Source organism: Dermacentor variabilis, chromosome 6, assembly GCF_050947875.1.
Source record: "Dermacentor variabilis isolate Ectoservices chromosome 6, ASM5094787v1, whole genome shotgun sequence".
Taxonomy (NCBI): Eukaryota; Metazoa; Arthropoda; class Arachnida; order Ixodida; family Ixodidae; genus Dermacentor; species Dermacentor variabilis.
Genome location: NC_134573.1, coordinates 63,160,662 through 63,187,958, shown reverse-complemented (window position 1 = coordinate 63,187,958; position 27,297 = coordinate 63,160,662). Strand labels below are relative to the sequence as shown.

Here is a 27,297-nt window from a genome sequence, read left to right as displayed (position 1 = left end):
AAGATCGAAGACGGAAATGTCGCCTTAACTTCCTTCAGTTGCTACTATATTGTAAACTCGCAATAGATTCCTCCTTATGCTTATCCCCTCTGTCTACCCGACATATCCGACACCATCGTACGCAGTCACTGACGCCATATTTCTCGAAAACTGACTGGGATAAGTTTTCTTTTTTCCCGCGTACCATATCTGAATGGAATCTTACAATTCTTACCATCTTACAAATTCGTCGTAATTTTAATAGCTATTTTTCGCACCATCTGTACTATATTGTGTTCCGTATTCTTATTCTTATTCTTGTTGTACATTTAATATGTTGTGCCTTTCCTGCTTGGACCCTGTTTTGTTCTGCAGCACGCAATGAATAAAATAAATAAAAAATCGTTTAGAATGCGTTCCTAAGTTGTCTCTCTGTTTCTTTCAGGCATCAGAAAAGTAGCGGGAAGCGTTGACACCGCAGAAGTTCAACAGCATCCGAGAGAGCCTGGAATATAATGCGACTTTATATATTGCTGAGTTTTTTTATTTCGTGCTCCCGTCAATTTTTTGTCAGAGGTAAGTGCAATTTATCACAAGGAACTATAAGTTCAACCGGACTTATTATAGAAGGTCTACTCCTAAAAAAGTGAGAAGTTATTAGACTCTTACTTCGGAATAACTCTCTTACCAAACATTCAGTGGAAAAAAAAAATGGCAGGGAATTCCTTCTGTGGAGACGATCGATCAGCGATGTTGTTGCTATTAGTAATATTTCTTATAGCTGGAATGTAATTGGTGACATGTTAGAGGTATTGGGATAAGTATCATGATGAATATTGTGACCATTATATTGAAGGAAGTAGCGAGACTTAGGGACGGTTGTGATATGTAAAAGTGCCAGGTGTTGATTAAAGAGCTTGACGTAGTGCGTGGATTCGCTAGACTCGTCTCTCGCACTTCCCTGTGAAAACGCTGCGCCATCTTGTGGCACCGCTGTGAAGTATGCGTGGAGCCTCCGATATGCGTGGCACACTGATGCACGCGACAGTAGAGAAGTAACCCTCACTGTGCTTGAGGAACTTGTGTGACTTGGCTTGCGTTCCGCCGAGCACCGCATACACTTTATAGGAATATCATCTCTGACTTAGGCAGCCCGAAATTACATAGAGGGAGAGAAAGAAAACGAAGACCGAGTGCAGAGTATCATCTGATGATTTAATGAAAAAAATAACAGACAGATATATACACGCGCTGAAAAATGGTCGTGTGGGGCGAAGGTGTTGTGTATAGCGTTTCGTTATCTTGTGGGTAGTGTTATTTCGGGCCAAGGGGTCTCTCTGAATAGCGGAGTAATGAACCGCAGACCTTTCTTGAGTGGACAGCCGTGTTCAAACTTATCATTGCGTTCTAAGGAATGCGGTTGTGCACTTAAGTTTGTTGGAGCAAGGGGACTATCGAGAATCTAACACAAGGTGGCACGAGAAATAGAAGAAGCATTTTCTGTAAGCAAATTGGGTGACACGTGTGCAGCAAGGCAATCCATTATGCTGCATGACGCTGAGTCAGATTGCCTGCATGCCCACCAATAAGCGACGTAGAAACTAAATAGTTTTTTCTCATTTTTTCTATGGACTACGTGCGCTTTTCAGTGCGTCTATGTATCTGTCTGTTGTTCTCATTTAATCCTCAGTTGGTAGCCGTCGCTCTGTCTATGTTTTCGTTCTCGCTGTCTACGTTATTGTGCGCTGCCTGTCACTATGCATTATCATGCATTATCACCTCGCACAGCGAAGGGCCCTTCTGTTTGAGTATTATATTGTCAGTATCTACGCACTTCCAATCCAAGTTCGGTCTCTGCATATTTGCCATGCATAGTGGCACATAAAGAGTGACTCCAGTTGGCGTAGATCTTAGATAAGGCCATCATAGATGCTGAAAAGTGGGTGAAGTTTCCAAAAGGCTAAGTGCATTTTTGCGACTAACTTAAATAAACACACTGGTTACAAAGCTGTTCGCTGATACAGCAACCAGCTCTCACACCGAACACCGCAATTTTCCCGTGAAAAAAAGTATCTCTGGAAGCCACACAGTTGGTTTTGTAGCGCTACAGTATTTCATGTTGTAGTCTGACGAAAAAGTGGTTTCTAATGCACCTACCTTAAAATCCGTGCATCACGCTCAATCCTCCACGAATGACCATGCGACAGAGCTGTTTGGCAGTGCAGTGCTTTACCCGTACAACTCGCGACTGCACATTTCTGCAAGGACAACTTGGGCGCTGAGTGTGTGGCAATGCGTAAATATGCGCCGCTCTTCAACTAACATCTATCGCACCCGCAAGAGTCACTGAAAATGCTGGACTGCGTAGGTACCGCTGTTCCATGAAGCTCTTTGAAGTCGGCTGGGAGCACCGGGCTCGTGCAACTCGGTCTCCGTCGCTCTTCAATGAACCTCTGTAGCACCAACTTGGGTAACAAAGTTTGTGCCACGGGGACGTGCCACTCTACATTGACAAAGAAGATCCTCTAAATTTTTCTGATGTTGAGTAGAATTGAATCTACGTCCATAGGGTTCCATAAGTACAACAAACCAGCTCTATTGGAGGTTGCGCCAAATGAAGTGGTTTTCTAGCGCTTTTATTAAGCGCATTTCATGCCGACGCTTTAGTGAGCTGGGCCATGAATGCACTGCTTATGTACCGCTTCTGTATCGTTGATTGTGTGCCACTGAGTACAACAACCGAAGAAAGACCATGCCACGAATTGAAGGGAAAAGTGCCTATTTCCAATGGAATTACGCATGCAAGATAGACACCAGTATTTGTTTTAATAAAGCAAAGTACGAAACAAGTATCTAAGTCCCATGATGGATGATGAGGCGCGTTCTAACAGTACGAAGTACGTAGCGTTCGTCGCATGCGCTTCCCGGTAATGATTACGATTACATAAGCTACGGTTGCCGGGAAGCGGCAACTGTACTATACGAAGCTGTAAGTGACGTCACTACACTTTCATGTGTAAAAACAGGAGCCGCCTAGCAACTGATTTCATTTGTCTTTTGAAAGTGCTATGGGAAGGCCACGCAAAATTAGGACTCCTGAAGAGCAGCATGAACATAGTGAGCGGTTACGGGAAGAACAACATCAAAATGCCTAACGCCATCGTGCTCAGACTAGGGAGGACGCAGCGGACGCAGCGGTTCCTGCCCAAAGCAATTCGAACACAGTTCGGACGCCCTGTGGACTGTATACTTTAGTTGGGTACGGTACATTGAATTGTCTTGCTGTTAAACATTCCATGTAGTGCATTTCTCAATCATGCAAGGCGACGTCACACTGCTCCATCTGGTAAGGTGATACTACAGCTTCGCTGGCTAACCATCTACACTACATTGTAACCCAATTTTTTTCCGAAAAAGTTCGTCGCTGTTCAGAAGAGCAACATGCGACGGGTGAACAAGATGACGTGAACAGCGGGACGGAACCCGGCACAAGCCCACCACCTGTGATCCATCGGGCGTACGGTGTGGTGCCGGGCCGTCCACCCTCTGACACAATGGCCTGAAAGGAATCTGCAAAGTGTTACCAATTTCACAGCGTAAGCCGTAGTTCGCTCATCCCAATATCCGTTTCGGTTGGCGATGGTGTCCGCCGCCGCTGCCGCCGCCGTTGCCGCCGGTGTCCGGTGTCTGTAGCGGCTATCGCCGGGAATGAGAAAAAAAAAACAGCAACCATACCCAGTTCTCTCCAGGATCGAGCCCGGCCCGTTGCGCGGGAGCGCGCTATCCTAGCTCCTCAGCCAGGCCAGCGCTTCCAAGGATGCAGCGGAAAAATTCTCTATTAACGCGTCCAGCACGCGAGGAGACACACGATGGGATATGCGCGCCACGTACCGTCGATATGTTCACATTATACCAAGCAGAACTCGATTTAGCAGATGGGCAGATAGCGGCACAGGGTAGTTAAGCAAGGTTTGAAGAAGAAAAAGTTAAATAGATGTATACAAGAATGTAACAAACATATTTGTCCTGTACCTAATTAAATCAAGCTAGCTAGGGGCCTATGTCACTGCCATGTTTCAAAGAGGGATGCCAATAAATCATCATCGTCACTTTTGTTATGATCGTATTGTGCCACTTGTCTTGCGATTCGAGATGCATGCCGCGTATCGTCGGTGCGTACACACTTTGCATTGAAGTTGCAAATTATTACACCAGGTTGAACGCCTTGTCGCAGATGCACAGGTAGTGGTACGAGGTAGTTAGAGAAAGTTTCTGGAAGAAAAAGCTGATTATTGAAATGTATGAATATTGCAGTATACTGAAAAATCATGGATGGTATAGCTGTTTATTTCAAGTAAGCTGGGTCCCTGTTTGTCACCGTCCCGTTTCGAAAAAAATACCAATACATCATCATCATCATAATTAGGATGGTATCATGCCATTTGACGCGCGATGTGACATGCGCGCCGCATAGCGTCGATACGTACGAAGTTTGCATTGCAGTTGCGTTATATTCCACCAGGTGTCGCGACATGTAGCAGTTGCATGTAGCAATTGCGTGCTGCATGTAGCTGGACTTGGTTAACTCAAGCAGGCTAGGCGACTGTTTGTCACCAGCACGTTTCAAAGGGGATACCATTAAATCATTATCATCATCATCATCAGTATCATCAATATTAGCGTACCGTGCCACGGGTCAAGGGATGTGCTCCACGTAGCCTGCATACCAGTGCATATTCTTCAGTACACAATATGGCGGCCCCTCGCAAGGCGCGAACCACTGCTGAAAAAGCGAATCGTAGAGCTATGCTCGCGGCTGGGACGAGGCAACGTCGGGCTCAGCAGACAACTGTGCAGAGAACAGCACAAGCCGCTGCTCACCGTCGATGCCGGGCGGACAGTTCAAATCGTTCTCGTGAAAATTACGCCAAAAGACTTGGCCGCGAAGACGATCTAGTGCGCACTGCTGAAAATGGATCTCCTATGGCGCCGCTCCTCTAGGTGACTATGTCACTGTGCTGCGTGTGCAGCGGAGGTCTGTGATTTTTTTTGTTTTGCTTTCGCTAAACTTATCTTACTTAAAAACTTCAAGAGTGGTCAGGATTCTTCCTTCCTCACCTATTGTTGACAAGTCGATAACTGATAACTGCAACTCCTCGGCTTGCGGTACTACACGGACAGAAATTAGAGCATAGGGTTCTTTAAGCCGCTATTTGCTTATAAATGGTATACTACAAAAAACTATACTGAACTACTGTAGAGTGAACTGCGGTAGACTAAATGGTATGTAACAATTTAGCGACGCAGTATCTAATACTGCTACTGTGTCCGAACAATCAATGAAAATTGGCGGCTTCTTCGTGACAAACTAAGCGAAAAGAAATGGGGCTGCATATCAACGATAACAATTAAAATAGGCAGGCAGACACTTTGGTGCACAAAACATGGAAGTTTTGCAGAAATGACAAGGAAGAAACTATAAGTTCTGGCTAAACGTACCAAAAGCTTAAACAAAGCCTTAACAAACCTCAACTAAGGCTGAGGCTTCAATAGTGGCATAATAAGCTCATGAAAACTTCGCCAAGTTCACGGAGAACTAAACATGCAAAATATTGGGAGTTGCTAAATCCGAACTCTGAGTTCACGACTCCTGTGCCATAACATGAAACGGGTGGTCTGCTATCCATTGTAGCAACAAGATAAATATTTACGAATGATTTCTCGCAAGTATGTAGTGACGAGGCATCGCCAAGCGAATTGGCCGGTGAAGTTGACTAAACATTTCTTCATTAGGCGCTTAAATTTGTCTTTTGATATTAGTTGGAAAGCATGCCCTTAGTGTTGAATGCGTTGCGTTTCTTTACCCCACTATAAATATAGTCTTGCTTTACACAGACAAGCTTAGCCGCCAAAATTTATGGCCCTCATTTGGTTCAGTCGCGTAACAATATTGGCACGTTTCTTCAATGAGATTGATTCAATTATTTTGTGTGCAGAAATGAATTCCTGCGTGGAAAAGTTTCACAGGAAGATATAATTCTTATTTGGCGTTTTCTGCAGCTTGTAGGGGGAACGAAGCGTGGATGCTTTGCGATGAATACCGTCTTCCGGAAGAGGCTTGTCCGGGATGGCACCCGACGCACTGTTTAGCCGATCGAGGTCAATGTGGATGCGGAGACAATGCATACCGAAGAAAAGACGGCGAGTGTGTGGGATACGCTGACTGTGGTAAGCTGCAACGCGTGTTTTCTCGTCGCAGAAAAATTCACGCCCTTCTTCTGTGGGCTTCTTCTGGCGGCCTTCTTCTGTGAATAGCTTCTCAGGGAATTGCAGTTCTATTTCTTTAGAAGCTTCTTCTTTCGAGCCCTTGCATAAATATATCTTGAATGACCGCTATGGCACCGAATATCTAAAGAATGTTTCCCTGCCTTGCAAATTATATGACACCCCTTTTTATGCACTCATGCGTATAAACACTTCTGCCATGCTTTCTAATTGTGCAATAAACCCCAATAAATCTCACCCACCATGGCTTAGATTTGGCGTCGCGCTACTGAGGACTAGGGCGCGGGTTGGAAAGCCTAACGCGGCGGTCGCATCTCAACGGCGGTAAAATGCGAAAACGAGCGCGTACTGTGCTTTGTGTTCACGATAAGGAATCCAAGCTGGTCAAAATTTTTCCGGAGTCTACCCCCCCCCACCTACGGCGTGCGTGATAGTCATATCGTGGTTTTGAAACGTAATACCCCCCGTATATATGTTTACAACATATACATCTCTATTTACGTCATTAAAAGCTTCCTGAGGACAACCAACAAAACCGCGAGAGATAATGCAGTGACGGATCATATCACAGGATGCCGATATATGCCCGTTTATTATTTCAAATGTGGCAGCCACTCTAATCCCTTAAACTATAGACCCATCTCATTGACTTGCACCTTCTCAAAGCTCCTTGAACATGTCATATACACCCATATGATGAGTCATCTTGGATATCACAACATCATATTTAAATGTCAGCACGGTTTTCGCAAGGGATTTTCTTGCGATACTCAGCTTGATGGATTTACTGACGACTTATTTATTTTAATAGACGCCGGGATTCAAGTCGATGCTTTTTTCTCGATTTTTCTAAGGCATTTCATCGGGTCCCCCACCATAGACTACTACTCAAGTTATCGCATCTCAATGTTCACCCTCAGGTTTTAGAATGGATTAAAGACTTCCTCTCATCTCGCGTTCAGTTCACCGCTGTTAATGGTTCCAACTCTTCAATGGCTCAAGTCACATCCGGTGTACCCGAGGGGAGCGTGCTTGGTCCCCTGCTCTTTCTAATATTTATTAATGATTTACCCAATTGTGTATCTTCCATAATTAGACTGTTCGCTGACGACTGTGTTGTTTACCGAGCCATTAAATGGGAAACTGACCACTAATTTCTACAAACTGACCTCGATTCAATTACCACTTGGTGTTCACCGTGGCTAATGATCCAAAACCACTCTAAGACAAAGCTGGTCTCCTTTACAAGAAACTCTTCCCTCATCCCAACCGCATACACTATTACTCACGTAACAGTTGAGGCAGCTTCTACTTACAAATATTTAGAAGTTCACCTTCAGTCCGACTTAACCTGGAACTATCACATTGATCTGATTCTAGCAGCTGCTAACCGTTCCCTTGGCCTCTTAAAACGTAACCTTCGACATACTCCGGCGCCTGTGCGTAAACTTGCTTACATCACCCTAATCCGACCTAAAACCGACTACGCTTCAGCTTTATGGGACCCGGATGAAACCTACCTTATAGATAACATCGAATCCTTGCAGAACCGTGCTGCTCGTTTCATTTTTTCATATTACTCACGTTTCACTAGCGTCTCAGTGATAAAGGCTCGTGCTGGTATTGATAGCCTTTCACATCGTCGTAAACTTGCTCGCTTAACACTTTTTCGCAAAATTTACCATCATCCGTTGCTTCATGACGATTTCTTCCAATCACCATCGGTGGTGTTTCCACGCCGTGACCGTCCTTTCAAGATCGAAGGCATCATTTGCCGCACTTCATCTTTTGCGAAATCATTCATACCCAAAACAATTATTGAGTGGAACCAGCTGCCTGCTTCAATCGCAACTGAAATGTATTCATCTAAATTTCATGAACTTCTAAACAATGAATGCGATGAGTAGCCTTTCATCTAGTTTTGTTCGGTTACCGCAATGTGTTTGATTTTTAATATATGTTTTGTGTTCTGTTTATTATGTTGCGTTTCCCATTATGTCTCATTGAGTGTTGCTGTTCTGCTATCTTATTATTGTTGCCTATTACATGAATACGCGTCTCTAGATATTTATAGAATTTTTGCCACCACCCTATGTAATACCCTCGAGTTGGGGGCCTTTAGAGGTTTCTTGAAATAAATAAATAAATAAATAAATAAATAAATAAAATAAATTACATTAACAAATAACGAGAATAAAAGACATCAAAGCAGTATTCAAGCAGCAGTCGTAGCGCCAGTGCGGTGATTCGTGAACCGCGTAGAAATTCTGGCCGACCCGCCGTGGTTTCTCGTTGGCTAAGGTGTTGGGCCGCTGAGCATGAGGTCGCGGGATCGGATGACGGCCACGGCGGCCGTATTTCCATGGGGACAAAATGCAAAAACACCGGTTTGCTTAGATTTACGTGCGCGTTAAAGAACCCTAGGTGGTTGAAAGTTCTGGAGTCCTCCACTACGGCGTGCCTCATAATCAGGAACTGGTTTTTGCACGCAAAACTCCCATAATTTAATTTAAAGAAATTCTGGTCGAATGGTGCGTGTAGTAGTCAGTAGCTTCCCTTGGCGTGCAGACATTCTTTTGCTGTTATCGAGGTCTGTAAAATGCGCTGGCGTGACATATGTGCCTCTGCGGACAAAGCGTGTGGCTGAAAAGAAACCCGCATCGGGGCGTCGCGGAGGGAGGCGTGTGCACGTGTTGCGAGTTCTTTGAAAACAAACGATGCTTACTTAAAATGATGCGCTACTGGAGACGGACGGCGGGTGGTCGTGGTGCTTCAGAGTCGCACCGCGAAATCGCAGGGATCCTTTCTGTGACCCATCAGAGAGGCCATACTTCAGGCCATCGAATGAAACGATCCGTGGTGAGGCAGTAGTGACAAGTTCTTACTAGACGTGGACGTGCTTGAGTGGACGTGCTGGAAGCGCTCTAGAGGTTGGGCGAATGTTCCGAGAAGTGAAATCGCGAGCACGTCAATTTTGGCAACACGGCACTGAATGCTGGTGTGCTGCCAGGTGGAAGAGTCACGCTGCATAAAAGGCCAGATGTAGCGGTCGGCCACGAGGCGCGCGGAGGAATGGACTGCAGGATGGCTGAGGTTCTGCAGCTAATTCGAGAGGCCAGGGTAATGTGATAAAGGCACGTGCGGTCTATGGTCGCGCGGTCTATGGTCTTGTGGTGTATATCGAAGTAGATAGTAATTCCTGACGAAGAAATTCCACAGATGAATAATTGGTAGCGGAGTAAGCGCAGTGCCACAGTGACCACATTACCCTTTCGCTGGCATGTTGAATCTCGGTGTCAAGCTAACCATGAACAACATGTTGCTCCTGCATGACCTGCGGATGTTTATCACGGCGTTTAGAGAAGGAGAATGTGACGTGTTGTTGGTTGGCATAAGTGGTGCAGTGCTGTGCATCGAGGATGCAGCGGAAATCCTGAACTGCCTCGTAGATAGCAAGTAGCTCACAGCAGTAAGCAGGCCATTTAGTCGGTGCCGGAGACACAGCTGGCGATAGCAGGGGTTGCCTTCTTAATGGCGAGTTTCTTGGAGAACAACTACAAGGGGCGGCAGGTACCGTCCACATGTTGCATGAGGGCTGCGTCAGCGGCGATGGCACCGATGGCGATGACCCTGAAAACAGCGTCTTGTATGGGATGTGGCAGCGGAATGTAGTGACAGAGAGCATATTTGCAGCACTTGAAGGTTTTTACCGGAGCTGATCGTCCAAGTGATAGCTTGGTCACATCGTCGACCGCCTGAGGCGCTATCTAATGAATGAACGAACTGTGGGTATTTACGTGCAAAACCACGATTTGATTATGAGGCACGCCGTAGTGGGTGACTCCGGATTCATTGTGATCACCAAGGAATGTTTATTATGCCCCCAATGGACAGAACACTAGTATTTTTGCAATGCGCCCCTTCCGAAATGCGGCCACCCTGGCCGAGGTTTAGTCCCGTGACCTCGTGCTTAGCAGCGCAGCAATACAGCTGCTAAGCCAGCGCGATGAGTGAAGGCGTGAACGAGAGGAGCCTGGTAAGCGGCAGCGTTGTGCAGGAAAAGCCTGTAGAGGTTAAGTGTGCCGAGAAAAAAGCGCAGCCCCTTGGAGGCGTCAGGCAGAGGATAATCTTCTAGGGCTAAGATGTGATCACGTAGAGGTCGAGTCCCTTCAGCCAAGACTTGGTAGCTTGGAAAGGTAACGACGGGTGCGCCAAGCGTGATCTTCAGTACACTAATAGCCAGACCATGGTCTATGAGTTGCTTGAAAAGTTGGCGGTCAAGCTGAGTGGGGTGCTCAGCGTTCCGAGAGAAGACCAGTATCGCGTGTTTCTTAGGCCGAAACTCGTAAAACAAGAAATTGAAGAAACTGAGTTTCCGCGATTGTTGCAGCATTCGGCGCGCTGTCCGATTTAACAAGAGAGAGAGAGAGAGAGAGAGAGAGAGAGAGAGAGAGAGAGAGATGCAAATGAGTGAAAGGCAGGGAGGTTAACCAGAGTTAAAGGAATACGGTTTGCTACTTTCAACTAGGGCAAGGGAAAGGTAAGTAAAGACGGAAAGAAGAGCGGGGAGAAAAGAAAAAGGACCGGATCATTATAGTTGACAAAAATTAAACGTAATGACATGGCAGCCATGTATGCGCTGGACAAAGTCCTGTATTTTACGGTCTGTGTACCTGTCGGAAGTGATACGGGCCATGAGGGCACGATAATCTCCGCGGGGTCGCCAGCCCCGTTTTCGTTATTACCAGGTGAAGCGGTGACGCCCAAGTTCCATAGGAGTGGTGGGCGATTCCTTCGCAGAACACAGAGTCCAACTCCGGCTGTTCGGTCACTATAGTCGGATACAACTTTAGAAAAAAAAGGGAGGCCCCGCTGGCCCCGCCCAGACGACCGAAGCGCGACAGCCGATTGCCTCCTCGACTAAAATAATCCCACTAAAAAAATCGTGCTTCTGAAACGCGCAATTCTCGGTATAAACAAGGACTTTTGTATTTTGATGACTGGTTTAGTAGAGCTCTCATGTGCTACAGCACATGCCGGAACACGACAAAAAATAACCCCGTGCCTTCCACAATGCTTCCTTTCGTCTGCTCTTTCGCTTCATTGCAAGCGACAAAATTAGAAAGAGCAGCTCTGCATGGCTTTTGCGCATGTTTACATGTACACGGCACATTTACTACTCTTTTTCCTAGCTTAAAATGAATCAGTTGCTATTGGACAAGTACTTATATAAAACAATGCAGTTATCGCAACCATTACAAACCTGGGGCGTGAATACTCGAGGCAGGAAAGGTACAAGGATGCTTCATTCATCGTATTAAATAAACACTCATGGTCTTAAATAGCATAAAATTTATATTTTTCGGTATTGTGTTTCACAAATCTTTTCCTTTCTTTTTTTTGCGAGCCTGAAATCTCGCCAGTTCGCGCAAGGCATTCCGTGCGAGTTTTCCGACATGGAGCCCAACGAGGTGACATCGGAATGCGATTCTTTGTTGCCAAACGAGCCTTGTGTGGCCTCGATGTCCACACCACCAAGGATCCTCGACAAGAACAAGAGCTGCTTGAGTTGGTAGCATCTGTAAAGCCACGCTTTCTGAGCTACATCGTAGACAATGCAGCTGAAAAGGCCGGTTGCATTGTACTGAGGCTCCCACCGTACCACTGCGAATTTAATCCTGTATAGCTCCTGTGGGCAAAGGTGAAAAATGGCATCGCTGCGGACAACAGAGATTTCAAGCTGTCCACGGTCGAAGACGTCTTGAGGGAAAAAATCAAGCATGTAACGGAGGAAGACTGGAAGAAGAACATTAAACACGTGAGGGATCTGGAGGCAAAGTTCAGGCTTGATACATCTGGGAGTGACCATATCCAACCCATCATCATCCAGCTGGGTGAAGATGACAGGGAAGAAAGCGACTCCGACTGCGAGCTGTCCGGCATTGAGCCACCCAATGATGAATAACAGCTTCTTATTAACGAAAGAACAGCCCTTATTAGGGCTACCCAAATTTTGCCGGTGGGTTCGCAGCAGCCAAGCAATATCCCGTGACCTCTCAAATAAATAAGCAGTTCATTTGGTGACACATTCCTTTTAATGGAAGCTCAATTCTGAAAACGCAATGTCCTGCACAGATCGTGCTGAATATAAGTAATCGCATGGAAATGTGCTGAAATGCTGGAAAATCTGAATGCAAATACAATTATTAACCCTGAATATGTGGGGTCCAAAATGTTCGTTCGGGCAGCCACTATCCAGCTTCACACGAAAAAGCAGTAGTCCACGTGAAATTGACAGCCACTCTTAGCAGCTTGCACGCGAAAGCACATTCATGTGTTTGCATTGTTTATTTTGTTTATCTGGCCCAGGCAAGTAATGCGAAGACAACAATTATCAAGCATCATTAGCTTAGTGAGGCCCAAAATACTCATTCGGGTAGTCATTCATAGCAATACACTCTAAGAAAAGTTTACACCCTTTGGAGTGCCCCTTCTGCCACACAACAATAATCGTCATCAGCCTTGATGCGTTTCCTTTCTTGAAAACGCCTGCAGTCTACACGTCAAAGCGCAGTCATGCTGTCGCCACTGTTGATGAAACGGCAGCAATCGACGCGAAAATGACAGCCACTGTTGGCAGCTTGCATGAAAAAGCACGTTCATGTGGTGGCATTGTTTAACCTGGTTATCTGACCCAGGCAAGTAATGCGAATAAGACAACAATTAGCAAGCATCATTAGCTTAGTGAGGCCCAAATTCTCATTCGGGTAGCTATTAATAGCAGTACTCGAGGGCACGCTTGGAAGGCACCATTAGCAGTCTGCACGTCGAAGCCCAGTCAAGCTGTCACCACTGTTGTTGAAACGACAGCAATCAACGCGAAAATGACAGCCACTGTTGGCAGCTTGCATGCAAAAACACATTCATGTGGTGGCATTGCTTATTTTGGTTACCTGGCCCAGGCAAGTTTTGCGAATAAGAACAATTATCAAACATCATTAGCTTAGTTAGGCCCAATATACTCATTCGGGTAACTATTAATAGCAGTATCGAGGGCACGCTTGAAAGGCACCATTAGCAGTCTGCACGTCAAAGCGCAGTCAAGCTGTCACCACTGTTGGTGAAATGGCAGCAATGAACGCGAGAATGACAGCCACTGTTGGCAGCTTGCATGCAAAAACACATTCATGTGGTGGCATTGCTTATTTTGGTTACCTGGCCCAGGCGAGTTTTGCGAATAAGAACAATTATCAAACATAATTAGCTTAGTTAGGCCCAATATACTCATTCGGGTAACTATTCATAGCAGTAGTCGAGGGCACGCTTGAAAGGCACCGTTCGCAGTCTGCACATCAAATCACAGTCATGCCACAGCCATTGCTGTATTTGTTTATCTGACAGCGCAAGTAACAACAATGTAAGCAGAATTATTCACCCTGAATAGCTCTGCTAGCATTGCTTGTACTAAAAAAATGCTTAGTGAAGTTGAATGTGTTTTGTTGAGGCAATTATTTAATTCACAAGCCATCAGCATAGTGGTGGACAGCCAGATTCAGACAATGACATTTGTGAAGTAATAAATGGTGAAAGTTGCAAAAGCTCTCAGTGCACTGCTGCGCTGGGCTCCATTCACAGAAAAATGTCTTTGCAACGACGAAAGCGTCAGACAGGAAATGACTCCCCACTGCACAATGTTATTCGTGTTGAAAACTCTTACCATCATATGTGATGGGCAGCGAAACCGTCTGTTTACTAAGACTGAATGCATGAAAAATGCAATAGCATAGAAAGATGTTGCTTTTCAATATGCAGCCTTTCATGTGCACTTCTTGCGAGCTGCCACATGTACTGATGCATAAACATGAACAGAGGTAAGAGGCAAAGTTGCTGTGCAGCCCACATGACGCTTTTAAGAAAATGTATCTCTAAACCTTTCTGTTTTCATAGGCGATCAAAATTTGTTTTGAGCAAGTTGATTAATCACAGTGAAACAACAACACAAGAAGGAAAGACAGAAAACACAGAGAGTAGGCAGATTGAGAAGATGAGGTAGACCAGTGAGAAAGGTTTTAATGAGATGGAAGAGGCCAGCTCTGCAGTGTACAGGAGTTAGTGCTTTGAATGAGATTCGTTAATGAAAATGTGTAAAGACTTTGCTGAAAGAAAACTAGCAAAAACAGATGCTAATATAAAATAAAAGGACCGAAATAAGATTATTCGCAAACATGCATGGAATCAGGTACACAAACGCGAAAACTAAGAAAAACTCAAATATAAAGAAATGTGGGAAATAAAAAAAATGACAAACGCAAGAAAACATACACGCATTTACAAACAGACCTGGGTAGAGGTATTATAGGAGCGGGTTCACAAGCTGCTGGGCCTACCTTCTCGTATATTTTTTAAAACCGTTCTCCTAACACTGTCTTGGGAATTTTTAATTGCAACATATCACAAGAATTGAAAAGCAGTGCGAAGCTATGTTGTGGGAAACCATAGCGAGCGTTGGCAACACAACTTATGCGTGACTGTGCCACACCACGCATTCTACAACTTGCGCGCGCGGTGAGCCCTGGTGGAAAGTAATCAATCGACGGTGCCACACAACGCACGATCACCGCCGTTAAATGCTCGGCCATCTCACTACTGAAAACGATCGTTCACGCTAAGTTGACGGCGACAAATCTTTGCGTTGGAGGCTTCTTTTGCAAATATTTTCTGTTGAGACGCTCGTAGGTTTGTTTCATGCGCGCACGCTTTTCTCATTTCTCCTGAGAATGGTTTTGCTCCATCACTTCACCCCGTCCGACGAGAAACGCAGCGACACAGTACACGAACACACCCACCGCTGACAGTAGGCACCAGACTTTGGCAAACTTTTCTCGTCGTAACTTCACTCGGGAGCGAAATAAAGCAGACATGGAACAAACAAGCAGGATGTGTGTTTGCAGCGGTGGCCGTGGGATCCTATTTTCAGGCAAAGCGTAGTGCAGCGTCAGCGATGCTCGCTTCAATGTTTCTTCGCCGTATCATGGCTTGGAATAAATGCACGCGGCACAAATGCCGCATCGTAAGCTCGCAGTAATATTTCCGGCATGATAGACAATCACAAACAGTTTGGGAATTCACTGCGACGAGGCGTTGACGCGTACAGCTGACGCGACTTCGCCCAGTTCGAAGCCTGGGCGGCCATCTTCTCCGACGGCGGGGTCACCGGCCGTCTGGCGCATGACGTCGGTCCAGAGTGCGCGCTCATTGGTGGATGTTCGTGTGCATCCGCCTCGGAGGAGTAAAAGCCCTCTTTTTTCTAAAGTTGTATCCGAGTATAGGTTACGGCAGGCAACCGGAGGGCTTGCGGTAGTCCTGGTGTAGTGGACAGTCTTACGAGGCACCTCGCATGGGAGCCTGGTGGGACAGAGTCAAGTAGGGGAATTGGAAAGCAAGGGTGAATTAAGCCAACTGAATTTTAACCGAGAGAACCTTCAAGCTTGGCTAATGGGGATCGTATGCTGGCCTGAGGAACACACCTGGTGTGGCGTCAATTAGGCGGTTGGCGACAACAAGGTATAATGTAGTACGCAAGGAAGGCGGAATCGATGATTACATTGCAGATGTTGGCGATGCCGAAGTTCCAACGAAAGACACGATGTAGGTTCTGACTGCATTGACATTCTTAGAGCACCTCACGGCCTTCGGGCGGCTAAGTATTTGTGTATGTTTGTATCTATGTATGTGTTTATGTTTGTGTCGAACCGTTTTCCCGCCAACACGGTACACTGTCGAATGGTTTCATCATCTGGCTGGTTGTGCTGAGGAAACACGGTTCTAAATCAACATTTGGACCAACCTAAGTGAAAAAGAATGTGGCTGGGCGTACTTTGCCGCATACCCAGTGATGAACCTATTTTCCGCCGCTTGAGTCACTTTCCCGCAACCATGAGCTATAACAAACCTGTTTCCCGCAGCCGTGAGTCACTGTAGATGCGGGACTGGGTCTGCACGCTCTTCAACTGAACACCTTTATGGCGAGTTATTGAAGAACTTGGTGTGTGCCAGTCAGTCTGTACTGGTTTTCAATGAACCTCTTTGATGCTTACTTGGGTTAGTAGTTATGTGCGCGTAGGTAAACGCCACTTTACAACGACAGAAATATCTTTTAAACTTGCGTAATCCTGTGCGGAGCCAAATGTACGTGACATGCGTCCTCCAAGGACAGAAACCCAACGCTTTAGCAGGCTGTGACACAAATATGCTGGTTAAGTGCCAGTTTTCTATTATCGCCTTTGACGCCAACGCTTCAACCAGCTCTGCCATGAATCAACTTATATGTGCCGCTTTTCAATGAACATATCGCCAACTTAGGTAACTGCATATGTGCCACTGGATGTGCGGAAAGCAAAGGAACAATTCTCGGCATTCTCAGGTACTGGCGCGCCACCCATCACGTCGCCGAGGCTCACGCGGAATTTTCCGCAAGGCTACTAGAAGGCGTCATGTGTCCAGAAAGAAGCGCGAGAGAGGCACGAGAGCTTGGCAGCCGCATGGCGCATTTTTCAGCGTTCGCAACGCATCGGCGGGCCATGCATTTCGGACGGGACGCGGATGGATGGATGGATGTTATGAGCGTCCCTTTTGAAACGGGCGGGTGGGCTGCACCACCAGGCTCTTGTTATTATGCTGCCCAATGGCCTACCTAGGTTAAAAAGAAAGAAAAAGGAAAAGAACTGCTGTAAACTCCCACAACCAAATTTCTGACCCCCCGTTGCGAACTTTACTTCTGTACGTCTCCATTTTTTGTCGTTTTCCTACTTTTCTTCCACCAATTTTCCAATCGCCTCTTACTAACCTCTATTCCCGACAGCTTTACTTTTCCACTGCTCTCGCTGAACCCAATGGCTTCAAGCAGGTCAGTAGTGCCTAAATTGACCGCTTGGCAGCTGGACAGACGTCTTCACATTCTAATAAAACATGCTCCATCGCTTTCCTAGCTATACCGCAGCAAGCACATCCGTCTTCTTCCTTCTTATATCTCGCGTTATCGGTGGGTGTTCTAAGGCATACCGATCTCGCTTCGAAAAATGATGAACTTCTCTTGGAGTTATCATAAATTGTTTCTTTCCTGACTTCGCTTTTTTTTTCTTTTTGACTATGCTCATGGCAGGTTTCTTTTCCATTGCCTCCAGCCATGATAATATTTCAGCCTGTGTGACTTTCCGCTTGACGTTCTTTGTTGCTGTGTTGCCCACCTTACAGGCCGCATACTTGCTGATCCTAATTGTTTTCCTCCACTGTGAACAAATGTCTTTCCTGGACATATAGCTCATAGCTTTCCTAGCCCATTCACTTTCTTCCACATTTCTCAGACGTTCTTCATTATCAATTGTACTGTGAGCTTCCCCCACTTCAAAGATAGTCCAACCAACATCACCCTGCACAGCTTCATTTGTAGTCTTCCCGTGAACGCTCAATTTAAGGTGTCGCACTGACCTTTGGGGCCCATCGAGTCCTCATTGTACCACTGATTTCAAACAAACAACCGCAATTCCAAAAATAATTCCTGTAAGCATTACACATTTCGACATACCCCGGAGCACCTCGTACCTACTTTATCCCCATATCGCTCTGTGCTTCATTATGGCTGCATTTCGCAGGCTTGCCGGCAGCGTCGCTCGGTGGCTCCGAGTGTTCGTAGAGAAGCATTAACCGCCTAAAGCATCAACCGGCCAGCAGCTGACATAAGCAAGAGAAGTTTAGAGCATTGTAGAAAAAAAATGCTCGGAAGAGATTGATACAATCGTATTCATTACAGGCATAGCTAGCGGTACTAGGTAGATGGAACCATTTTGATTAGAAGAAAAATTGAGGAGATATATACAAAAATTCTAAAACGAATCGAATCTATAGCAGACCTGGTTAATTCAAGCTGTCTAGCGGACTATTTCTCACCGCCCCGTTTCAAAGGGGAAAGGGGTAATAAATAATCACCACCATCATCATTGAACTATCTGTATATGCCGGTAAGTATCTGAACCTGAAAAGAGTGGATACATAATAAAGGCAGACGTCAAGCAAGTTGGCAGCCAAGTACGGGGTAATTAAAAGCGTAAATAGAAAACCAGCGGCCATCAAAATAAAAGTGAGAGAAACAGAAACAATGAATTGGATGCAAGAAATCGAAGCAAAAAATACTAAAGAGATGTACAGGAATGGGAGGAAAGAAATTTGAACAAATCTGTACCATCACACAAAGGACAAAGCCTTCCTATCTGAGGCTCGAGCTGGGTGCTTAAAGGGCCCCTCACCAGGCTCCATATCAAATTTTCGTTATACGCTGGAAGTTGCAGTGCTCGTCTAAGGAGCGTTCTGGCACACAACGTTTACAAATCGGCTCATTATTAGTCAAGATAGAAATATTTCAGTGCTGCAAACCCGTAATTTCAGCAGGCAGGCTCCACTGACAAACAAGAGCGCTATCTCCACTCGCTCTGTCTAGCTTCCGCAAGCGAAATTCCTTCACTGCGTTCTCTCATACCGGACCTCGACGAACGCGTGGCGTATACGTCACAGACCCCGCCTTCATTTTTTTTCTCCTCGTTTTTCTTTTTTTTAGACACTACGCACTTCCGCTGACGGCGTCGCGCGCGAGCTGTTGTCTTGCTTGCGGAGAGGATGATTTTGCGCATTGTGCACAAGGAAACATAACTAGTGGCATAATTCAGTGCTGCACAAATACTGAGGCCGAACAAGGGGATCGCAGGGCATGATCAAGCGGTGGAACAAGGTAGAAAATGGCAAAGGACCATGGGAACAAGCAGACAGCGGAAGTACATCTGTGTTGCTTCGGTGCCAAGTAAAAAAAAAAACAAAAAAAACACAGGAAGACATTCCCTTTGTGCGTTTTATTATTTCGCTAAACTTCAATTCGTCAATTCGAGCAACAGATCGCGCATATAACAGATGTCTTGAATAATTCTGGAAGTCACGTATCACCACGACCGACATCACACTGCCCACACGAGTACGCAGGCGCAGGCACACGAGTACTTCATCCTCCGGCTTCGAGCGCGGGGGTCGTGAACAGAAGGAAAAACGGCGTTCGGTTTGAAATATCAGATCTCTCCGCGGTGCGTAGCGATGTAATACTTTGCCGACGCGATCGTTATCGCGCAATGTATGATCTGTGCTTGGCAGCTCAAAATGGCCAGGCCTGGTGAGGGGCCCTTTAAGGACAAAATATACCTAAACGACTATTCGCAATAAGTTGAGGCATCTGTCCGCGGCAGCGAAAATTCGGCGACCGCTGAGCACATCCTCATGGAATGCCAAAGGATTCACCCTCTAAAGTCCGACGGTAAGGTTTACTTTGTAGAAGTGCTCGGGCTTGAACTGCAAGGAAGCTCCAACCGGTCAGCAGTTGAGATAAGCACCAGACTTCAGATGATTGGTGGAAAGAAAGGAGGGCCCAGATTAATACGACCACATCAAAATGAAAAGTTGACTTGTCGAAACGTTGGCTCCCGCTTTTACCTTGCTCTGGCTTTGCTCATCGTCCTGAATCTCCATCTCCCGCCTTCCCCGTATTTTCTCCGGATCTGTCAAAGGCATAGGTAGCGGTACAAGCTAGATAGAGAAGTTTTGAGGAAGAGAAAAGAATTTAAGGAGATGGATGCAGATAGCTAGAATGAAAAGCATGTATAGCATGCTTTATATACTCAGGGAAGCTAGGGGAGTACTCGCGACTCCTAGCAAGTGCTCGCCACCCAGTGGCCGCGCCGAGAACCAGCCGAACCAGGTTTAGGCTTGAAGCGAGAGACTTCTGTCAGCGCCTACGCTGAATGCCTCGTAGTCCTCAAGTCGTCATGAGGCCACCGTGCATAAACCCGAAAAATACAAAAAGACGGGTGTCGAAATGCTTAGTTGTGTACCATTATGACGCGTCATCGTACCGTTTCCCGAAAGAAGCAGACGACGCGTATAAGAGAGCAACTTCGATAAGAAACTTCCGAATTGGGAAAAGGTGAATGATATGCAGGTTCGTTATAAGCACTTCACTCGGGAGGAGTTCTGTTTTCAGCGATTACATCACTGCTTTCTTGTTTATTTGACATATCTTGCTGGCGTTTCCAATATTGGAGTCTATAAATTGTTTGGGCAGGCGCTCAAATAAGTTATAGCAGTGTGGGCTTTACAATCATTTGGTTTTGTTCGTTTATTGTTTTCTGCGCCATAATTAGTGTTACTAATGCTCTAAGCAACAGTAATCTTCCTACTAATACAATTTTGCCAGCAGGCATGGTAATAGGTATGATCAACAACTCAGAACGTCTGAAGTTGATCTTGACATATGTTATGTTGCGAGCTGACATATCATTTTCATGCCATGCTTTAGTACAGCGGTACATGTAGAAGATGCTGTTTTCTCGATCAGTCAACGTTGTGAGTTGTTGATTTGTTCGCAAGACATTTAGAAGCAACTGCAAACACTTCTCGTTCGAGCTTAGGCGCATTTTAGACCTGCGCAGAGCGCCGCTAGTTTGCTTTCCGACGCCGTGCACGCAACAAAATTCCATTACAAATCGCTCAATTCATCTCCAAGACGTGCATCTATACTAATACAAGTGACTTTGCCCGAAGGAAAGCGCTCGAAAAATTTTGGAAACCTGGCAAAAGGAACTCAGTGTGGTCCGACTAGTTGATATCGACTTCTCACGTTTAATCTGGTTTTGAGAGTTCCTACCGGTGGCAGGTGTGTGCTGTGTTGCTCAGCTCAGGCCCCAGCTCGAACTTCGTGCACAGCGACCACGAACAAGTGGCAGCCATCAGACGCAGACTGACTTATCACACGAATCAGCTAACTATAAAAATGAAGGTGCACTCCGGCTCACAAACGAGACTTTACATATTTTAGCGTCGTTGTATCATTGCGGAATATCCGTATTTAGCTTCTGAAAGTAAGACAGACGTTACTGCCTATATATTGTAACATGCTCTATATGGTATAGTACAACAGAAGTAGGAGTGCGCAGTTGCCTATGAAGGTCAAGAACACTCGAGAATCGTACCTGTACCAGTGTCACCACACTGAGAAGAAGTGCGTGCGCCTTTGGGAGGCCCGCTACGCACAAACACTTCAATTTTTTGACTTCCACATCGGCTTCGATGAAACACCTGGATTCGACGCCACAAACGAGAAACATGATAGAACCATGTGGAAGAGCCGCCGTGAACCAGGATGTCGTAGTCATCTTTGTTTATTTTGACATTGTTACCAGCCCGTGTAACGAATTCTGGAGTTGCCGATTTGTGACTGTCTCGTTTCAAATCCGATTAACATAAATCATAATCATCCTCTTCAGCTCCAGTACACCCTTCATGCATATTCCCTTTCGATGGTGGCAATACATTGTGTCGCTCTATGATTCCATGCAAAGCACATTACCGTAGATTCTCAGCGTGAGATGGGTTCTGTGGAATTTTCAAGTTGTATGCGCAGATGGTGCAATACTGAGGTCGATAAGAGAAGCCCGCGAACGCAAACAAAGTGAAGCGAACGCCCAGTCGTGCGGCAATTCTCGCGTATTCGCAGACTTCTCTCATGGTATGAAAAAAAAAAGAAACTTTCTTATGTGGCACCCATGGCGCCAAAGAAACTCGACCGGAACTTTTTCATGTTCTCTAGAATTTCTTCATTGAGACTTTTAATCTATTTTTAAGATTTAAGAAGCTGGTTTGCTAAGACTAATGTAATTAGGCGGAACGAAAACATAACATTGGAACGGGGCGTGAAGTGGATGAAAGCAAAGCACGAATTATAAACAGACACGATTTACACGGATGGCCAAGATGGTTGAACACGCGCAACCTCCCGGCCATCGCTCTTTTCTTTGTTAGTCCAAGGAGGTCTTCGGAAGCTTCTAACCTCCCCGGCAGGACAAGCGCCATCTCGGCGCAGGCTAGTGTCCCTGTATATGCTTCCGCGAAGGGAGCATAGTTGCGCATAGGTCCGGCGTTATGTTCCAGCTATGCAGTGAAGGCAGTCCTCGCGCTCGCAAGAGCCAAATACCGCGCGGTGTTTCATTTGCTTTATTGATTGCCTGGTGTTCGGGTGTTACAAGCGGCAAATGTTCACAAGCGCTGAGCAAGATGGCGCTCTTGAATGTAGGCTATGTTCGGACCATTGGCGTAGTCGGAGGGGGGTAGGGTTCCAACCCCCCGAAATATTTAGTTTTTATTGACATATTGGCGTATATGTATATGCACATATACAAACACGCCCGTACGTGCATATAGGGGTAGGATCGAAATGAATTCCTTACTGCGCCCGTGGCTCGAACAGATCAAAATTTTGCGTGCGAACATGCAGTACCTTGAAACAAAAAGCTATGCAATATTCAAAGCAACTGGAAAGGCAACCAGGCCTTAAGAGTAACCACAGGTTATTTTCATTGCACTGATCATATTATGATGGGCAAACTTGCAAATTATTCGTACATTGCATATTGTAATATGAGAACACATTTTTCTTGTCCTTTCATACGACTCAGGTCAATTTACTATAACAAAGCACTTATCAAACATACAGCAAGAGTTGACATTCCTCATGTCGACTAAAGCCGATCTAACAAGCAAGATATTATGGGCGCTAAATGTTGAAGCTATCACAGCTGTCTCAGAAGCGATAGTAGGCTAGGTATTCGCTTACGGCAAAACAATGAACACTAGCACATCAATCAACATTATATAAAGGTTAGGATGCCGACAAAAAAAAATAAAATAAGAAAAGCAGAGGAGAGGAAAGCCAACGTGCAAGGGGAAAATGGTATCTGCTAGCATTTACTCTGTTTTCAACACACTGTTCTTGATTGGCATAGTCAGAACAGCCGTGCAAGCAACACAGTGAATTGGGCGAGTTGGTAAGTTAACATTCTTGGCGTATATGTGCAGCGCGACACAGACGTGTCGTTCATTTGCTGTCCTGCGTCTGTGTAGCGCTTCACGTATGCGCCAAGAATCGTACAAGTGAACAACCTCTCACGAAAGGCGTACGCAACTCAGTGTTAACAGGGGTTCTACTCGAGACAATAAAGGTTGCTTCCGTGTAAACAAGGTGAACGCACCTCGCGTATCCTGGTCCCTTTCGGAACTGGCCGGTCTCGTCCCATAGGCAGGAGCCATGCCTGTTGCCGGCGCACAAGTGTCCGCCCGCACTGCACCGCGTGAAAAACCTTGCCACCTTCGGTGCGGTTTGTGCAGTTTCTTGCGCTGCCCCCCGTCACACTGAAAAAAAAGAAGTGTCAATATGACGTGGTTCGTGTAACTTCAGCAAGGTCCTTGACTTAATATCGTGGAATACCCTACCTGCAACCCGGAGCCGATGAATGTAACGAAGACTTGACAGTGCGTTGATTGCAACGTCGATGACATTGCCGGAAACGACGAGGCTGCATCGAGCCGGACAGTTGGCTTCGCAGCAGCGCCGTTGAACATTTGACGTCATATTGTGCCATGTGATTGCGCTCGGCGAATAGCGGTGCGAGCGGCAGAGGAAAAGCTATGCGGAACTCTGCACCCTGCGGGAGCGTATACAGGAACACTACCACAGACTAATTACACAAGGAGGCGGTGGCGGAAAAGTATGGCTTCAACCGGGGATACATGGACGACCTCACGAGATGAAGGGTCGACTGTGAAGAACTGTCCAGTAGCACGATCGCATGGTACACGTCACTAAGTTGCCATAAAACCTTGTATGGTTCGGTGTAACGTGACAAAAGCTTTTCAGAAAGAGCTACACGACGAAATGAAGTCCGGAGAAGTGCAAAAGATCCTGGAGAAAAGCAGAGGTGTCCGCACTTGTGGTCATAGCGATCCCTCTGAAGTAATTGCGAGTTGAATAGTCACTAATGAGCGATTTGACGTGCCAGATGTGCTCGCATGGCATCTTCGCGGGCAATCTCTCTCCTATGTTGTACGACCGCAGGTAGAAACTTCTTGAAAGCCAATGCTGGGTTGCGGCCAAACTGTAGCTGGAATGGCGAAAAACCGGCGGTGTCGTGACGGCAGGACTAGTACGTGAACGTGACGTATGACAAAGGGATGTTCCTGTCACGATGATCGTCAGACACGTACATCGCCAGCATATAGGTTAAGGAGCGGTTCAGTCTCTCGGTGAGCCCATTGGTCTGCGGGTGGTATGCAGTAGTGTGCTTCTGCTCCACAGAACAGAAATGAAGGAGGTGATCGAGAACATTCGACAAGAAGTAGTGGCCTCGCGCTGTGAGCAATTGACTGGGGGCACCATGATGAAGGATAACGTCATGAAGTAGGAAATCGGCGACGTCAGTGGCGCAACCGGTAGGCAAACCTCGCGTGATGGCATAACCGCGTAGCATAGTCGGTCCAAACTGCGACACACTTGTTCCCTGGTGTAGACGTAGCGAATGGGCCGAGGAGATCGAGACCGATGCTGTGGAACAGCTGCGTGGGTATGTAAATGAGCAACATACGGCCGGCAGGTAGCGCCGAGGGACGTTTACGTCGCTGATGGTCCCAGGCAGAAATGTAGCGTCGAAGAGACGCTAAAGGTCGGCTGTATCGTGGCTGGCAACGAGGAAGCGGCAGGGTGTTCTTTGTCTCATCGGCAGCGCTCGGCCAGCAGCAAGCATTTTCGCCATCATCTGACGGGAGCCGACCTTGTTCACCGAACGCACGCTTTAGAGCAGCACGATACCACTAGGCAAGCGCTCCGTCACGTGGCTTTTTCATATTTCGCGGACTTTCTTAGCAACCCGGAAAAAATGACTACGTGAGACGTATCGTAAAGGAAACTAGATCGGTGGTTTCTGAAGGTGCTCTACAAATCTGCGTATTATACTTGGGGTCCTCAGACAATAATTAAAAAGTTGGATGAAAAAACCTAATTAGTGAGTAATTGGAAAACAAAAAATTGTCTGAGTTAATAAAGGTTATTGCGAATAGTATGCGTTTGCTTCAATTCGCTTCCGACGAGCCTTTCTTCTTTAAGTTCTTGGCTAAATTTGCGTGGGACACCCAGTAGATGGTAACGTGTCGTCACTTTTCTGTTCAGCGCGGGTGTTGGCCAGATCTCAAATAGCCATGACGAAGTCACTTGTATCATGCTCGCCAGTTTCGGGAAGGCCGACAGGGTAGCGTGATAAACAGTCAGCACCTTGGTGCATCTGGCCAGACTTGTAGATAACGTGAAAGGTGTACTCCTATAACCATACAGCCCAGCCTCCCGGCTTTCCTGTAGGATCTTTCAGTGACGAGAGCCAGCAATGATCGTGGTGGTCCGCGACGAAAGGAAACGTGGGGCTATATAAGTGGGGGCACAATTTTGCCACAGCCCAGAATAAACGACGCATTCGCACTTAGTTATCGAAAAATTCCGCTCCGACGACGAGAGAAGGCGGTTGGCATAAGCAATGACGCGTTCTTGGTCGTTCTGGCGTCGGGCAAGGACTGCACCTACGACGTGGCCACTAGCGTTGGTGCGAACTTCTGTAGGCGCCTAAGGGTCAAAATGCACCAAAATTGGCGGTGATGTAAGTAAACTGGCCAGGGTGGTGAATGTTGTAGCTTGCTCGTGACTCCAAGAAAAACAGACGTTCTTCTTGAGTAGGTCAGTAAGCGGCCGGGCGAAGTCGGCAAAATTTCTGAGAAAGTGTTGGAAGTAAGATTACAAGCCCACAATTCATAGCACTATACCACTGCCACTCACAAGGTGACGAAGAACGGCGATATGACGCCCAGCGAAACGACGCTTGGAGGAGTTAAGTTGTAGGCCATCACGGCGAAACACATCGAGAATGGCCGACAGGTGAGTAAGGCGGTTCTCAAAAGTAGGCGAAAAGACAACCACATCACCTAGAGAGCAAAGACGAGTAGACCACTTGCAGCTTCTAAGGAGAAAATCCATAATTCGCTCGACGGTAGCGGGGCCATTACACAATCCAAAAGGCATAACCTCGAAATGGTAAAGTCGATCTGGTGCGAAGAAAGCAGTCTCGCCACGGACTATAGCATCAAAGGTAATCTGCCAGTATCCGGAGCGCAAGTCGATGGAGAAAAAGTACGTGGCGCCGCGGAGGCAGTCCAAGGCGTCATGGATACGGGGAATTGGGTATACGTCCTTGCGCCTGATGTTGCTCAAGTGCCGGTAGTCAGCAGAAAAGCGCCAGCTGGCATCTTTCTTTTCGGCTAGCGCCACAGGGGAAGCCCATGGACTGGAATAAGTTTCGATAAGGCCTTTTGTGAGCATTTTGTCAACTTCGTCTTGGATCACCAGAGGTTCGGCGAGGGAGACAAGATAGACACTGCTGTAATTAAGGGTCACGCGCCCTGTGTCGATTCGATGCTGGACAACAGACGTTTCGCTAAAAGAATGATGGTTGAAGTCGAACATGTCGTGGTATGACTCCAGCAAGAGTCGAAGGTCGGTACTTTGAGCATGAGAAAGGTCAGCAGGAATCATGCCGTCAAAGACATCGCGCAGCGAACTGTTTGTGGTACAAATGAAGGATGAACTGCAGGGAATAGAGGGATCCAATGTGGAAATTTTGCAGTCTTCGGCTGCAGCGCTAGCGTCGAGCGACATGCCTGCTGGAATCAGTTGAGGAGAGGCGCTGAAGTTTAAAAGGGGAATGCAGATGCGATTACCGGTTACAATCACGAAGGTGTTAGGTACGGCGAAGTTTCTGGCGAGGAAAACGTCTGTTACCACGTAATCTTCATCAACTGCTGTAGAGGTCGAGGTGTTGGAGATATACGTGGCGGCTTGGGACGGGCGGCATGCGCACATAGTCGAGAGAGCGGAGACGTGCCGAAGCCGTGGTTGGAGCAGCGAGTAGTTTATTTATTTATTTTATTATTAATTTATTAATTTATTTATACATACTGCAGCGCAATTTGCGCTATATCAGGAATGGGTTGAAAAAGGTACAGAAAATGCACTGGAGTACACAGCCGTAAACTCAGGTGAACACTTTTACAAAAGAGGACTGATGAAAGGAA

The 27,297-nt window shown here is 46.4% G+C and overlaps 1 protein-coding gene across 3 annotated transcripts in view; it reads left to right on the top strand.

Annotated features, from left to right (window-relative positions):
• LOC142584182 (uncharacterized) overlaps positions 1-27,297 on the top strand; it is a 174,080-nt gene that overhangs the window by 48,154 nt on the left and 98,629 nt on the right. For all 3 annotated transcript variants that reach the window (XM_075694349.1, XM_075694348.1, XM_075694347.1), the window contains 2 exons: positions 425-555; positions 6,040-6,207. In XM_075694349.1, the coding sequence (XP_075550464.1) occupies positions 495-555; positions 6,040-6,207 (229 nt within the window). In that variant the 5' untranslated portion in view covers positions 425-494. The remainder of the gene's footprint in view (positions 1-424; positions 556-6,039; positions 6,208-27,297) is intronic.